The sequence below is a fragment of the Neltuma alba genome, unplaced genomic scaffold (assembly GCF_004799145.2).
Source record: "Neltuma alba isolate B1F8T4 unplaced genomic scaffold, ASM479914v2 tig00011304_pilon, whole genome shotgun sequence".
Taxonomy (NCBI): Eukaryota; Viridiplantae; Streptophyta; class Magnoliopsida; order Fabales; family Fabaceae; genus Neltuma; species Neltuma alba.
The window spans coordinates 500124-514375 of record NW_021636013.1 but is presented as its reverse complement, the minus strand read 5'-3'; the positions used below and the strand labels follow the sequence as shown (position 1 = coordinate 514375).

The 14252-nt window shown below is 33.3% G+C and overlaps 2 protein-coding genes across 3 annotated transcripts; one reads left to right on the top strand and one right to left on the bottom strand.

Annotated features, from left to right (window-relative positions):
• Positions 1-617: 617 nt before the first annotated feature.
• On the top strand, positions 618-4518 carry LOC114711705 (transcription factor JUNGBRUNNEN 1-like). Its single transcript, XM_028896125.1, has 3 exons — positions 618-926; positions 1749-2042; positions 4422-4518. Coding segments are annotated over exons 1-3 (576 nt in total). The 5' UTR covers positions 618-646; the 3' UTR covers positions 4424-4518.
• A 1185-nt stretch (positions 4519-5703) lies between these two features.
• LOC114711700 (switch-associated protein 70) lies at positions 5704-10290 on the bottom strand. Of its 2 annotated transcripts, none has more exons than XM_028896120.1 (10): positions 10131-10290; positions 9943-10050; positions 9293-9354; positions 9117-9200; positions 8965-8996; positions 8772-8853; positions 8025-8253; positions 7212-7439; positions 6788-7080; positions 5704-6316 (listed from the first exon to the last, which is right to left on the bottom strand). In XM_028896120.1, exons 1-10 carry the CDS (start codon positions 10152-10154, stop codon positions 5977-5979), a joined length of 1482 nt encoding a protein of 493 aa, XP_028751953.1. In that variant the 5' UTR covers positions 10155-10290; the 3' UTR covers positions 5704-5976. The 2 variants fall into 2 exon arrangements, with proteins under 2 accessions (XP_028751953.1, XP_028751954.1); XM_028896121.1 differs by having other exon boundaries at positions 9943-10054; positions 10135-10290.
• Positions 10291-14252: the final 3962 nt, after the last annotated feature.

Sequence of the window (14252 nt, the reverse complement as noted above, 5' to 3'; positions counted from 1 at the left end):
AAAGAAAGCATTGAAATGTTAAAAAAAAAAAAAAAAAGGACACGATGAAACAAATATTCTCCGATGTAAATAGGAGTTGTATGGGACAATAAGTATAATGTTACATTGACGATCAAAATTAATTAAAAATGAAAACACGAACAATTATAGTATAAGAGCTAGTTGAAAGATTTAATTTTAAGATTTCAATTTATTTTGTCTCTTATATGTATTTATTTTTCTTCAAAGTAATACTCATGGTGATATGTACGATATGTTAAATAGTTTTCATCTTAATGCATATAATTAACAGATGTATTTTAGAGAAGACAATACGTATTTATTATACAAATAACTAATTTAACTAATTTGTTAATATTTATAAATTAGTTAGTAGTCATCAACCACTGGATATTAATAATGATGATGTGGTGACAAATTTAGTCAACGAGAGTTTTAGGTAAGAGAAGTATTCAAGCATAACGATGTCACAATCGAAATTTTTGACTTGACTGCAGGAGGAGGAGCCACAAGTCATGGAATGACGCTCGGATATTTTTCAATTATATATTATTTTAGTTTGAGACTCCACTCTGAAAGTGTCTTTTAAAGAGGAGAGAATACATACAATCACAGAAGAAGCTCAGAAGAAGAAGAGGGGAAAAAAATGGAGGATGAAAGCAGTAATATTATTAATACTGATAAGGTAGTGATGAATAAGAACAACATGATGAGATCATTAGAAGAAGATATTGAAGATCATCAGGGAGAAGAAGAGGAAGACGATGATGATGATGAGAGAAGGATGCTTCCTGGGTTCAGATTCCATCCAACAGATGAAGAACTGGTAGGGTTTTACCTGAGAAGGAAGGTCCAGAAGAAGCCCCTTCGTATCGAACTCATCAAACAAATTGATATCTACAAGTACGATCCCTGGGATCTCCCAAGTAAGTTCACTTGTTATCTCCTTTCTTCTTCACAAATAATTCATTCCAATTTCTATCTCTCGCTCATCTGTTCCTCTAATCATGGAAATATCTCCGCCAGATCCTTCGAACTTGAAGTTTTTTAACCTCTGTCGTCTGTGTGAATATATACATATATATAGAGAGAGAGAAAGATCAGAGAGATATCTCCATGAAATATTTAGAACTCAAAGCTTTTCAAGTTCTGGGTGTGTGTATTTTTTATAAACCCATGTGATCAAGGTTAGATTCGAGCATTGTCAGACTATAACTGTGAAAGATCTCCCAAAGGCTTTTTCTGCATGTACTCAAACTCGAACCAGAACTTGAAACTTTCTACTCAGAGATAGAGAGAGAGAGATCCAAAAATGATCTCCATGAAATCGTTAAAACTTAAATTACAATTATATACGATCCCTGCTGGGATCTTCCAAATAATAATTAACACCTCTTTCTTCATTTCCATATCCCAAGTTCCATTTATTTTGTGTGTGTGTGTGTGTGTGAATAATTTGCAGAAGCAGTCCAGCTAACAGATTAATAAACAAGTACAGAACCTTAATTTCATCAAATCCTTAAAACTAGCTTGAACAGATCAATATATACTATGTAGTTGTAATGATTATGCAAGACTTTTTTGTATTATGTCTTGTGTAAAGGAAGTAAGGAACCCTAGCTAACTGAATTATCATCTCACGTATGTATATATTAATATTAATTAGAATTGAGGAGATCATCAATTGAGAAGTAATTAACGTGAAATGGTTTGTTTGGATGGTGGGATATGGTATGACGAATGAGCAGAGGCAAGCGGGAGCGTGGGGGAGAAGGAATGGTATTTCTTCTGCAAGAGAGGGAGGAAGTACAGGAACAGCATCAGGCCAAACAGGGTTACGGGGTCAGGCTTCTGGAAAGCCACGGGAATTGACAAGTCCATTTACGATAATGCCCTCACTCACTGCATTGGCCTCAAGAAGTCCCTCGTCTATTACAAGGGCAGTGCTGGCAAAGGAACCAAGACTGATTGGATGATGCACGAGTTCGCCTCCCTCCTAATAACCACCCTACTACCCCACCACCAGTCATCTTCAAGAAGCTGTAAGTTCCCTTCCCTTCTCCTCTTTGATTAGCTCTCTTTTATGTATGTGTGAAGTTACATGTATAGCCCTAGTCATCTACAAGAAATTAACTACATTATTATGCATTCCCATGCATAATCCCATGAAGGGACGGAGAGAGAGAGAGAGAAAATGAAATAGACTTGGCCTTTATGCACGAGACATAGATATAAAAAATGAAAAACTTGTTCCCTAGTTTTTCACTTCACTTTCAGTTGAAATAATACTAGGGTAAAAGGTGTAACTTTACCTCCGATCTTATTTCTCAGGTTTACCAATACCTCAATCTTTTTAGTGGTGTAATTTTATATGATATTTTTTTTGCGGTCTAATTTTACCTATGATCTCATGTTTTTAGGTGCAATTTTATCCCTGATCTTTGAGTGCCAAAAAAAAAAAGATAAGTAAATTAAATTGTATAGCTAAAAAAATAAGGTATTGAGTGCACATGAGAAATAAGATCGGGGTAAATTTGTACCTTTATCCATAATACCATGCAGTGAATACTGTTGATATTGTTATTTAATAGTGTGGCCAAGAAAATTTTTTTCAAGAAGCTCCATAGAATGTCCTAATTGTTATGAAGTAAATTTTTATAGTGTTGTGTATAAGGGTGCCTTGAGTGTACTTTAGAATGTTTTAAATTGAATAATTTATATTCATGCATTCTTATATTAAAATAAAGAAGAAAAATATAGTTGTGTGTGAAATTCATCTTCTTTGTTTTGATACTGAGGAAACCATGCAAACAACAGGAAAACTAACTAGAAGCCTTTGCCATAGGCAAGTCTCCATCTGAACACAAAACATTTTCTTTCTAGCTATGCCTTTTCTGATATTATATAAATATTTATATATGTATAGTTGTTGAAAATTTGAAGCAAATAATTTCTTACCACTGAGTTTTAATTTGCAGAAAACTAAATTTCTTATTTGGATGATGTTTGTGTACCGAAAATCCTCCTGTTGAATTTTCTTCTCTTTGAAAACTCTATATAAAATAACTGAAAGTAAGCCCATCTAGAACCATTTATTTGTATAGAGTACAAACATTTATTTTTTTAAAAAAAAGAAAAAACATAAATTCAAATGATGACAATCGGAAAGATTTTGGGTCAGAAACACGTTATATACAAGTGACTTTTTTTTTGGGTCCAAAATATTACAATTGACTTTAATTAGAGTTAATTTACATTATATATTATAGGTCAAAACCATGCTTATGATTCATTATACTTGTAGACAGCAAACTATTATCTGATTATATAAGAATTATGTTTTCGGTTTGAGATTTTTTTTTTTTAAAAGCAAGTATTGATTATATCTAAAAATTTGTATTAGCTAGGACTTATATTTAGAGACCAAGAAAAATCAAGATCGATATTTAAGAAGGCGAAATACATAAAAGATTTATGCATAAACAACTTTTTAGCATTCATCAATTTAAGATCTGAGTAATACCTCTTTTCATTAACATAAGAGTGTGCATGTGTGGGTATTTATGTAGAGTCTTCATTAGAATTTTGAATCGGAACTTTCTTTTTCCATAGCTTCTACAGAGTTTTTTTCATAGCTTCTAGAGATAATGAATGAAATAATTTTCAATTTAGTTGACAGTGCTTACCAACCGTCCATTTTGTATTTTTATAGTTTAAGCTGCAATAAATTTCGCCGATTTTGATGATTTTTTTTTTTTGGGGTTATAGCAATTCAAATTAATAAAAAGTCATCAATATTTGGTTTCCAAGTCAACTCTGTTGAATACTCACACTCTCAATGAATTTTAGTGCTATGTGCACAGATGTAACTTTCAACATATACCAGCTTTTCTCTGAATGGTCCACTCCCTTAATTTCTTGTCGGTGATTGCATCAAAATGGTGCTTTCATGTCTTTATAGAAGTCTGTTTATTGAAAATATATTTTTTTATTTTATATTTTCTATGTAGAATCTTCTAAAAAGATATAAAATAGATCATTTGAATCTTGCTAAAATAACATATTTTATTTTCATTTTTAAAGCCTACTTATTTTTTTAAATAAAGAATAAATTACATACTCCTCCAGTCCTAGATGTAAAGCCCATTTTGTAGTATAAATTACATTACAAAATAGGTCTTATATTTAAGGCCCGAGAAATACTATGACTTGGATATAGTGGGAACGGCTTTGGCCATTTAAACATGAGATCTCAAATTTGAGTTTATATGAATGCCAAAAATGCCTTTGAGAGAATAACTGACATTGTCCGGATCTAGCCTACTCAAATAATCATATTAAAAAAAAACTATTCTGATCATATTTCCTGATTTAGTTTAATTATTTAGACTAATACCAATTTTTCGTTAATGCGTTTGCAGGAGGTTTGGACACTTTGTAGAATATTCAAACGAATCCCGTCCTACAGAAAATATACACCAACTTCCAGAGATACAAAAACAGCAACAAAGACGGATTCAAGCAATCCTAAAACATTAGAATTCGACAAATACGACTTCAACAACAACAACATGCCTTACAGCTCCACTTGTTTCAGATCATCATCAACAGACTCTATTACTCATCATCTTGAAAGGAAATTACCAGTTCTTGATGAAAGAAGCCACTTTTTTCTGGGTCAGTTTGCTGCTTATCATCATCAAGCTCCTTCGTCAATGGTCACTAATAGTTATTATAACCACAGCTTTTTGAATCCTCATCATCAGAATATGGAAGATGTGCTTGCTAATGGTAATTGGGATGAACTCAGATCTGTCATTCAGTTTGCTTCTGATCATTCCACTGATTGTACATGATGAAAATAGATCGATCATATATAGATCGGATTTGGATTTTGTGAGGTCTTTGGATTTTTAGTTTAATCCTGTTGAGAAAATGATGATTAGTCAAAATCTTTTCAGCAAGATTATATTAAAAACCAATAGGTTGCACTAAATTCATATGTTACTGTTGCTCCTGAAATATTATTGATTTTTTAGTTTGATCCTCTTAAGCGTAAGTAACCCTTTTATTTAAATATTCTCTCGATGATTTTTTTTTTTGGTGGTTTCAATCATTTTTGTGAATAGATGGAGGGACAAGAATGATTGGAAAAGAAAAATTTGAATGATTAAAAGGAGAACTTAGACTTTAGAGGATCATTTTGAAATTTTAATTTTTTTTCAGGAGCATATATATAGAGCTTACCCTTGACATGTTTATGTGTAACTTGATCTATTCATTGGTTTTTTAACTTTCAGAGCATTATGACATACACAGAGATATGAATGTATCTCCCAGCCTGCATCTTTTCTAGGGCTGAAGTGAGAAAGTACTTTGACAAAATATGTTGTAGTCGTTATTCCTAGACTTACTATTTTGAATATTATTAAGTGTGTCTTTCACTAGCTAACTATTCCTTTTCATTATGTTTAGTGCATGTCCTTTCTTTTTTTTTTATTATATGTAAATCTTCATTAGTTTGTCGCAAGATAGTATCAAAATGTACTACTGACATATTGGCGGGTAAATTTTCCTTAGCACAAGTGATCTTAGATTCTACTCACACAAGAGTAGTCTTCCCAAAACTAAAGTACGTTTAAATTAAGGGCATTTTAATAAATATAGACCAAAATTTTATCTACAGTCAAGGCCCTGCAATAATTTGATGATTTTAAGCTGACATTGGAGTAAATTATTTATTTCCCACAAGCCTCTGGGAACGAACTTGCTGGGTTAGATCAAACTTTACACATCACTGTGGAAGTTTACAAGAGGCCAGCTCGTTGTATGGTAGAAAAGATACCCTTCGCCAGGGCAGGCCATATTAGGGAACCAGGAAAATGAAATCAAATAAGTTTACATTCACATACAAATAAAATGGTATAATTACAATTCCCCCCGGGAGAAAAATTCTATATGGCCAAAGATTTGGGATCAGGGCTGATGGAAAGAGTTTGATCCTTGTTCGTGATGATCAGAGCCAGGTTGACTAACCACCGGAATATCCAAGCTGTTTCCTACAGCTTCAGACGATACTTCCCTTACATCAGCTACCCTTGCCTCAGTTGCCTGAATATCGCTCCATTCGTTGTCTCCGACTGGTCGGACGTTCACCTGATCTGTTGCCATGTGAACTACACTCTCTGCAGGGACAGGAACTGCTCTGGAAACACTTAAGCAAGCTTTATCCACATTCTCTTCTGTTTGATCAACATGCTTCATGTCTGAGCAAGACTCTGTCTTCTCAAAAACTTGAGTTGTATCAATGTGTTGTCTGTTAACAACAAAAATTATCTGCTTCATTAGCATTAAAAAAAAAGCCCGCTCAATGAATCAATAGATGACAGTATGACACACTTAAGTATAGCTGTTCTTTTTTGGGTCCCAGCTTCACTCCGAGACCATTTGATCTGTTACAGGAAAATGAATCTTCGAAAATTTGGTAGTGCTTATTATTATATTCTCGTAATCATTGTCTGTCAATGTCTGTCAATGATTTGTTTTCTATCCTTAAAAGTATCCTTTGATTAATTCATTTCATTGTTTATTTTATTCTTCTTTTTATTTTATTTTATTATTTTGTGTACTGAACGGGCTATCGCTGTAATGCCTGACATACAGTACTACAAGTTTGGTTAATTAACTCACTTCAGAAGGGAAATATTGGCCCATAGTCGCAACTTGATGAGAAACTAAACTTAGTTAAGGAAAGTATAAGCAAGTGCCAAAGATTGAGATATCGAACCTTTGAAGTTGTGCTTTTAACATGTTGACATAAGCAAGAAGCTCCTGCTTCTCTTTTACGGTTTCTGATTCTCTCTGCACAGCTTCCTTTATCCTAGCTTCAGCATTTGACTCGGCAACCCTAACCTTCTCTTCTGCCCTTACAACAGAAGCTTCTAAGATCACATCATGCTCTCGAGCTTTCCCCAACTCAGAGCGCCACATATTTGCTTCCCGAATAGCTTCATCTCTCTGATTGATTAATTGCTCTCTTTCCTTGCTCAAGCTCATAATCTTTTCTTCAGACTCTTTCAGCTATAAAAAGGATTTAAGGCAAATGAACAAGAGAAATGTCACAGCAAGTTATACCCACTGCTACAGCTTGGATATCACGGTTCATCATATTTTACTCAAAATCTTCAAATTGATCGAGAACAGTAACATACCTTCTGCGCATACACCTCCTGATGCTTCTCTGAATCCTTTTTCAAACGCTCAATTTCAGCAAATGCGATTCTCCGCTGCTCATCCATAGTATAAGCAGCTGATGCTGCTGCCCCGGCAGCTTCAGCAGTCTCAGTCAGTTTCTCTGATATATCATTTATTGTTGAATCACGGGCACGGAGGTCTCGAGCCAAATTCTGTAGCTCCTCATCCTTAACTCTCAGTGTTTCCTGGAAGAAAAGGTTCTGCTGTTAGAACCAAATCCGACAAAATAAAAAACGATAAAGGCACAAGAAGAATTTGGAGGGCATGGGTTAAGTGTGACCACTGGATTTGTAGCGTATCAATACTTCAAAAAAGTTTGTTAATTTTTTAATGTTTAACCAAACCTACTAGCATATAAAAAGCAAAAATATTTATTCTTGTCTGTTGTTCAAGTTCTTCCATTACTAGCATCGTGCGATAATAATTCTTCCCTCTATGCATATGAAAGATTTTGAAAGGACCAGCGAAGATAGAACTTCAGAGGGGTGAAGCCCTCATAATCTCACAAAAGTCAAAGCAGTCAACGAATAATTAAGGAACAAAAAATAAGGAAGGCTCCTACAAACAAAATCCGAGGAACCCAATAGAACAAAAATTGACCAGAAAAAGAGGGGACCCAGGAAAAGGCCTGCTCCAACCCTGCCAGACTGAGTTAAGTAGCAGAATAGACCAGAAGAAGACAGAACTAACAAGGATTCGACCATACTTGAATGCTAAACTGTCCATCGGACAGAGATAAAAGATAACAGGACTAGACTGTAGTACTGTACCTTCATAATTGTCATATCATCCAAAGGACCGTCAGGAGTCTTATTTGTTATCATCCCCAGAGCATTTCGCAGAGAAACCTGCATTGCTGATTCAATTTCTTTGGAACTCTCCATGGCTGTTGAATTGGCTGCAGCAACAACTGTTGCAACAGTTCCTAATTTTGCAGAACCGTTGCCACTTAAGGAATTCACAGCCTCCTTATGGGCTTTTAGAACCAACTGAGTTGCACTAGTAATAAAATCATCAAACACTCATAAACTAATGGAATTTCCAAGGACAGAATAAAATTACCAGTGTAAAAATCATAGCAGCAATGCTATTTATAGTGAATGTTGGGCATTGAAGGGATAACAACAACAAAATGTAGGTGTAGCAAAGATGAGAATGTTAAGATGGATGGGTGGTTATACAAGTAAAGAAAAAATCCCAAATGATTATACATGAGAAAAAATTGGTGTAACAACTATTGTAAAAAAAAAAATAGTAGAAAATTGATTAAAGTAGTGTAGACATGTGCAAAGAAGGATGCAAGAGGCACCAATGAGGAGTTAAGCAGATGGACTCTAGTCTTATTGAACAAGATCTCATAGTGAATGATATTTCTGATTCTACTTAGCAGGATAGGGCTTATTACTGTTGTTGTTGTGTGAAAAACTAAAAATTAGACTCAACTATTATATATTCAATAGATACTAATATTGTTGGGAAAAAGGATGTGGGGAAGCAAGTGGGGCTAGAAAACTTACTGCAAAGTTGACACCCAAGCTCTAGCTGCGCCAGGAGTCTCCGCACAGAGAAAATAATCGTTTTTCTGCGGTGTCCCAATATCTAAAGAAGATAGTTAAGATAAATGCAAGCAGAGTTGTCTCCGATAGACACCTATGAATTGATAAATCAAAGCGCTAAAAAATAGTGGGGGCAGTAGACAAACTAGGATACAGATACAACATCCATCATACTTTGGCAGTCCACTGTAACACACAGAAAGATGGCAATTCAATTTTAATGAGCATAAAGAGCCAGCTTCGTCCATTGGAAACTTGTAACAGAAAATTAATCATAACAAGCTTGCCTAACAACACCATTCTTACTGGAAATTCACAGGAGATACAGTAATTGTGCTATTTGCATCAAATATTATGGTCCCCTTTATAGTTGGTTCATTCCTCCTTGTCCTACATAAAGAGAAATAACAAAGAAGATTAGTAGCCAAAGAGTCTCTCCCACAAAATGAGAACTCAAAAGGAAGAAATGATAAATAACATACTTGTACTCCATCCTCCCCGTTGTCGGGTCCAAGATTACCCAACGCTCATTCCATTTTCTTAGCTGTAAACACAAAACCATTTTCATGAGCTAGCAAAAAGGAATCTAATTAAAGAGGAAAGAGCTTGCCATTCTCGGAAAGCCTCAACAATAACATATTAAGAGTTTAGGACATTCTTCTAAAGAAAATAGCACATGCTATCAAAAAAATAACCAACCAATTGTCAGGTGATAAAAGAAAAACTTGGGGGGAGTCAGAAATGGGATGCTAATAGAATTGGGGAGACAAGATAAACTTGTGATAAAGCAAGTCCTGATCTTTTGCCCAGAATGAAAAAGATGAAATTGTGTTAAAATTAACCGCAAGAAGCTGCTTCCTTGATCCAAAGAACTTTCTGGTCAACGTCCAGTTGGGATGGAGATGCGGATAAATTTTTACAGATTTCTTTAAATTTTGGTTCCAAATTTCATGATGTTCCCTCACATCTTAAAGACTTATTGAATGCAGCAAACTTATAATTCGAATAGTCCAGGGAGATTTCCCCCCAGAAAATCGAATAATTCCCGAGTCAAGAATTATTAATTCTATACGCAATCGATAAAACTCGAACAATACTCATAAACACAGAGACTACATGAGAATCGAATTACAGTTTCAGATCGCTTGAGAAGTGGCCCCTGCAGCAAAGTTCTGCCAGAACCAGAAGCTAACTGCCTCTTGATCTTCTCCAAGCTCTTCTCTGTATCCGCGGCCACTGTCTGAAACATTGCAATTCAGCTGAATATTACAACCTGCAAAATACCAACGCACGCGGAGAGATGAGGGAGGGATGACTAACCGCGGAAGCACCATTGGAAGCCATGAGGGTGGATCCAGAGCTGTCGTAAACTGAAGCAAAAGGGTTTTGGGTGATATTTGTAATTTGTAAAGATTTGCTTCTCTTTCTGGATTGAAGAAGAATTAAATTAAAATAAAAAATAAATAAAGGGGACCGGTAGGTACGTTCACTGGACTTGCAGTTATTGAACAAAAACAGAATTTTCATTTTTTGTCACCAAAACGAAATCATTTCTCTCATTGATACGACTATGAAGTTTTGTTTTCTTCCCTGTAGTGAAATCTAGTGATTTTCACGAGGGTTTCCAATTCCCATCCACGTCCGTCCACACCAGGCATTGGATTGGGCCTGAGCTCGCTCCGATGTCCCCCCTTACATGACATATAACATGACAAACAAGAACAATCATGATGATAATAATTTATGTATGTGCAAAAAAATAATGTTTATAATATATCATTATTTTTAAAATTTAAAATGATATAATATTAGAATTAGCCAAGATATCACTGGAAACTTAAAAATAATTGCAAACTTAAAAATAGTTCATATTTAACATTTTTTTAATATTAAGATATTCTTAAATAATTTTTTTAATATAATCTTTAGAGTCAACAAAATTAGCCCATATGGACTCAGGCAGATAACCTTGTTTACATCAAATTCAGATATTTCCTCAACTCCTGGGCTATTGATTGGGCTTAGGGCCTACCCATAAGCTCACATTACACTAGTGCATGATCCCATTTCTGGCTCTCTCATTATCATGGGGTATGATGAGCTTACTAGCCTAGGGATTGAAATAGGCCACCTAGTCTAGGTTTTAGCTAATAAGTTTGGTCTATAATAAATATCTAAAACATAAGTCTGCATATAGGCTTTTTGTGGGCTTGAGCTTGAGTTTTCAAAGGCATATAGACACTTTTTTAGGTTTAAGTTTAAGACTTCAAATGGCTTGATAAGGCTGAAACTAGTTTAAAAGCCTATTTAAAATATAGGTATTTAAATAAACTTAAAAATCCATGTTTTTAAGTTTATATATAACCCTTCAAACTTATTTAAAAACATGTTATGTCTTGAAAGTCTATAATTCATTCTCACTTGAAATACAAGAGTCTATCAAGAAAAAGAAAAGAATGTATAGTGACAATAGTTGTTGGATCAAATACGAATGAAAAAAATAAATAGGTATATTTTATAAAATTAATTAAACACAACAAGTGGCATATAAAATTGCATTTTACCTCTTTTGGTTTACGTGCATAAATTGTAACAAAGTCTTCTTTATGAGATTATTGCATTTCATTTACACACCATTAAAATAAACTTACAACGACTATTATACTTTAACAAACAACAAAATTAAGGGAGAGGAAGTGAGCTAACATTGTCACCGAAAATAAAAAAATAGATGCAAATAATTGATGAGTAGAAGGGGGCTAATCTTATGTAGGAATGTTGTGATGTGAAACTCATGATCAAACCAAAGTTTGTAATTTTATAAGGAATTTATAAAATTGATTTATGTCATACTCCTCTTATTCTATTTATAAGTCACTTCCAACATGTTTCATACAAATCAAGGAAAATCTTAAACTTTATTAACTCTAATTTAAAATGCAACAACTTTTCAACTTTATGCTTATTTAATACTCCTCCGGTCCTTATTATAAGACCCCATTTAACTTTTTATTTGGTCCTAATTATAAGACCCCAATCCATTTTTTCTCTTATATTTATGCATTTTTTTCCAAGATAATCCTTCTAATAATGATAGTTTTAGCCAATATACTTAATTAGCAAGGATATTTTAGGAATGACAACACTTATTTATTATAAATAACCAACTTAACTTACTTTCTTAATCTCCTCAAATAAGTCAATTGGGTCTTATAATTAGGACCGGAGGAGTATATATTATATATTTGTCAAAAAAGTTAACATAATAATAAATGAAGGAAAAAATTGCACATTCATACAAAAAATTTCTTTCAATGTCCCGTAAATAGGATAAAAAGTGTTTTCTCTCTTTATCTTATAAATAGGATTAGAGGAATATATAATAATGCAATTTAAAAAAATAAATGGATAAGTCAGGCTTGTAGGCTTATAGACTAGGCTTTTGTAAAAATAAAATGGAAATAGCCATGAATATAAGTTCTTATTTATTAAATAAATTAGGCTAGGCTTTATGCAGGTATATGTCATGGACCCTTGATAGGGGCATATTCTGCTTCCATCCCAAATGAGTTTATGCTAGTGGCTCTGCTTACAACACTATAACGGAGAAGAGAATAGAATCCATGTTAGATATTCTTATTTCTTAAATATTTGAATACAAGGTCTCCTTCCGAATGTGATCTGCATTTATGCAATTGTAACATACTACTTCCGATTATTAATATATGACCTTGTTTGATTTTTATTTTGGTTCTAAATATAAGACCCTAATCCACTTTGTCTCTTATATTTATATATATATATTTTCTAAAGTAGCCCTTCTGATAATGATAGTTTAGTTAATACACTTGATTAGTAAGGATATTTTAGGAAAGACAACATCTATTTAGGACAAATAACTAACTCAACTTACTTCCTTAATCTCCTCAAATGAGTCAACTGGCTCTTATAATTAGGACGGGAGGTAATGTTATTCTACCCAATTTATCATGTGGGATGAGATGATAAACTTCAAATATCCCAATATTCTATTTTCTTTTCTTATTTATATGAGTAAATATTAATAGTTTGGAGTTACGAAAGTATTAAATCTACTTTTTTCCACTCACAAAAAAAATTTCATACTATTAAGCTATAACATCATTGACCTAAGATTCTAAACACTAAAAATGAGAGATAAGGATTGTGATTGAGATTGAAAAAAATTATTAAAAAAGTATTTAGTATAGGAAATTATTTGTTATTTAAAATTGGACAAACATGCAAATGTGAGATTGGAGAATATCATAGGAAGAGGTGGTATTTTCGAATTCTACCTATATGAGTTTGCTTAGTCTCGTATAATAAATAATTACTTATACTAAATACTTTTTTAAAGATTTTTCTGAATCTTAGTCACAATCTTGGTCTCTAATACTCCTCCGGTCCTTATTATAAGACCCAATTTGACTTTTTATTTGGTCCTAATTATAAGATCCAATCCATTTTCTCTTTTATATTTATGCATTTTTTTCCAAGATAATCCTTCTAATAATGATAGTTTTAGCTAATATACTTAATTAGCAAGGATATTTTAGGAATAACAACACTTATTTATTATAAATAACCAACTTAACTTACTTCCTTAATCTCCTCAAATAAGTCAATTGGGTCTTATAATTAGGACCGGAGGAGTATAAGACCTTTCTAAAAAGGTTGATTATCCTTCCATGCTTGACTTTGATTTCAAACAATTGAAATGAGATGCTTGGAGTCTCTTGGTTCACCCTCACCCAAGAAAAAACTGGCACACTTCACACACACACATGTATGATAATTGATTTGCGAGGTATGAGTTCATCAAAGACTTGATAGTCAACCTTATTCGTACTACTTGAGAAAGCAAATTAACCTCGATCAAAACAAATTTTCTTTTGTCAAAATAGGGTTAATACAAATGGAAAAGAATGTGGAAAATGCCTCACGGTCTTAACCTATAGGTATGGCTTTGAATCCTCATGAAATTGTTAAAACATTGCTTGATTGTTATTCTTCCCTGAAGAAATCATTTAGTGCCCGTGATCAATTTAGTTCCTCTTTTTTGTAAAATGAAAAATATTGGTTTCTTTTAATTTTTAATCATCTATAAAAATAAAATAAAATATGTGATGCTTAATTTATTTTCTTATTAGGGAGTTGTTAAGCCCAAGTCAAACTGAAATATATCTCCCTTCTTAACTAAAAAATAAAAACCATGTTGAGAGAGGTGTTCATATTTAGTACCGGATAGTATCTCGAATAGAATTACTTTTAAGAAGATATGAGAAGTGCCCATATTTAATACCGAATAGTGTCTCGAATAGAATTGTTTTTTAAGATAGCTATGCTTCAGTAAAAATAAATAAATAAAAGCCCGGTCTCTCTGGCCAAATAGTTCATTTTTCTTCTCCCACTTTTGCAAAA

What these genes read in the sequence shown, in the direction of transcription:
- LOC114711700 (XM_028896120.1), bottom strand. Translation starts at nt 10,154, where the DNA reads ATGGCTTCCAATGGTGCTTCCGCG. An exon ending in GTATCTCCTGTGAATTTCCA is followed by an intron (nt 8,997 to 9,116) that starts GTAAGAATGGTG and finishes TGTGTGTTACAG; the next exon opens with TGGACTGCCAAAGTATGATG. An exon ending in ATGATATGACAATTATGAAG is followed by an intron (nt 7,440 to 8,024) that starts GTACAGTACTAC and finishes CTTTTCTTCCAG; the next exon opens with GAAACACTGAGAGTTAAGGA.
- LOC114711705 (XM_028896125.1), top strand. Translation starts at nt 647, where the DNA reads ATGGAGGATGAAAGCAGTAATATTATTAATACTGATAAGGTAGTGATG. An exon ending in CGATCCCTGGGATCTCCCAA is followed by an intron (nt 927 to 1,748) that starts GTAAGTTCACTT and finishes ACGAATGAGCAG; the next exon opens with AGGCAAGCGGGAGCGTGGGG.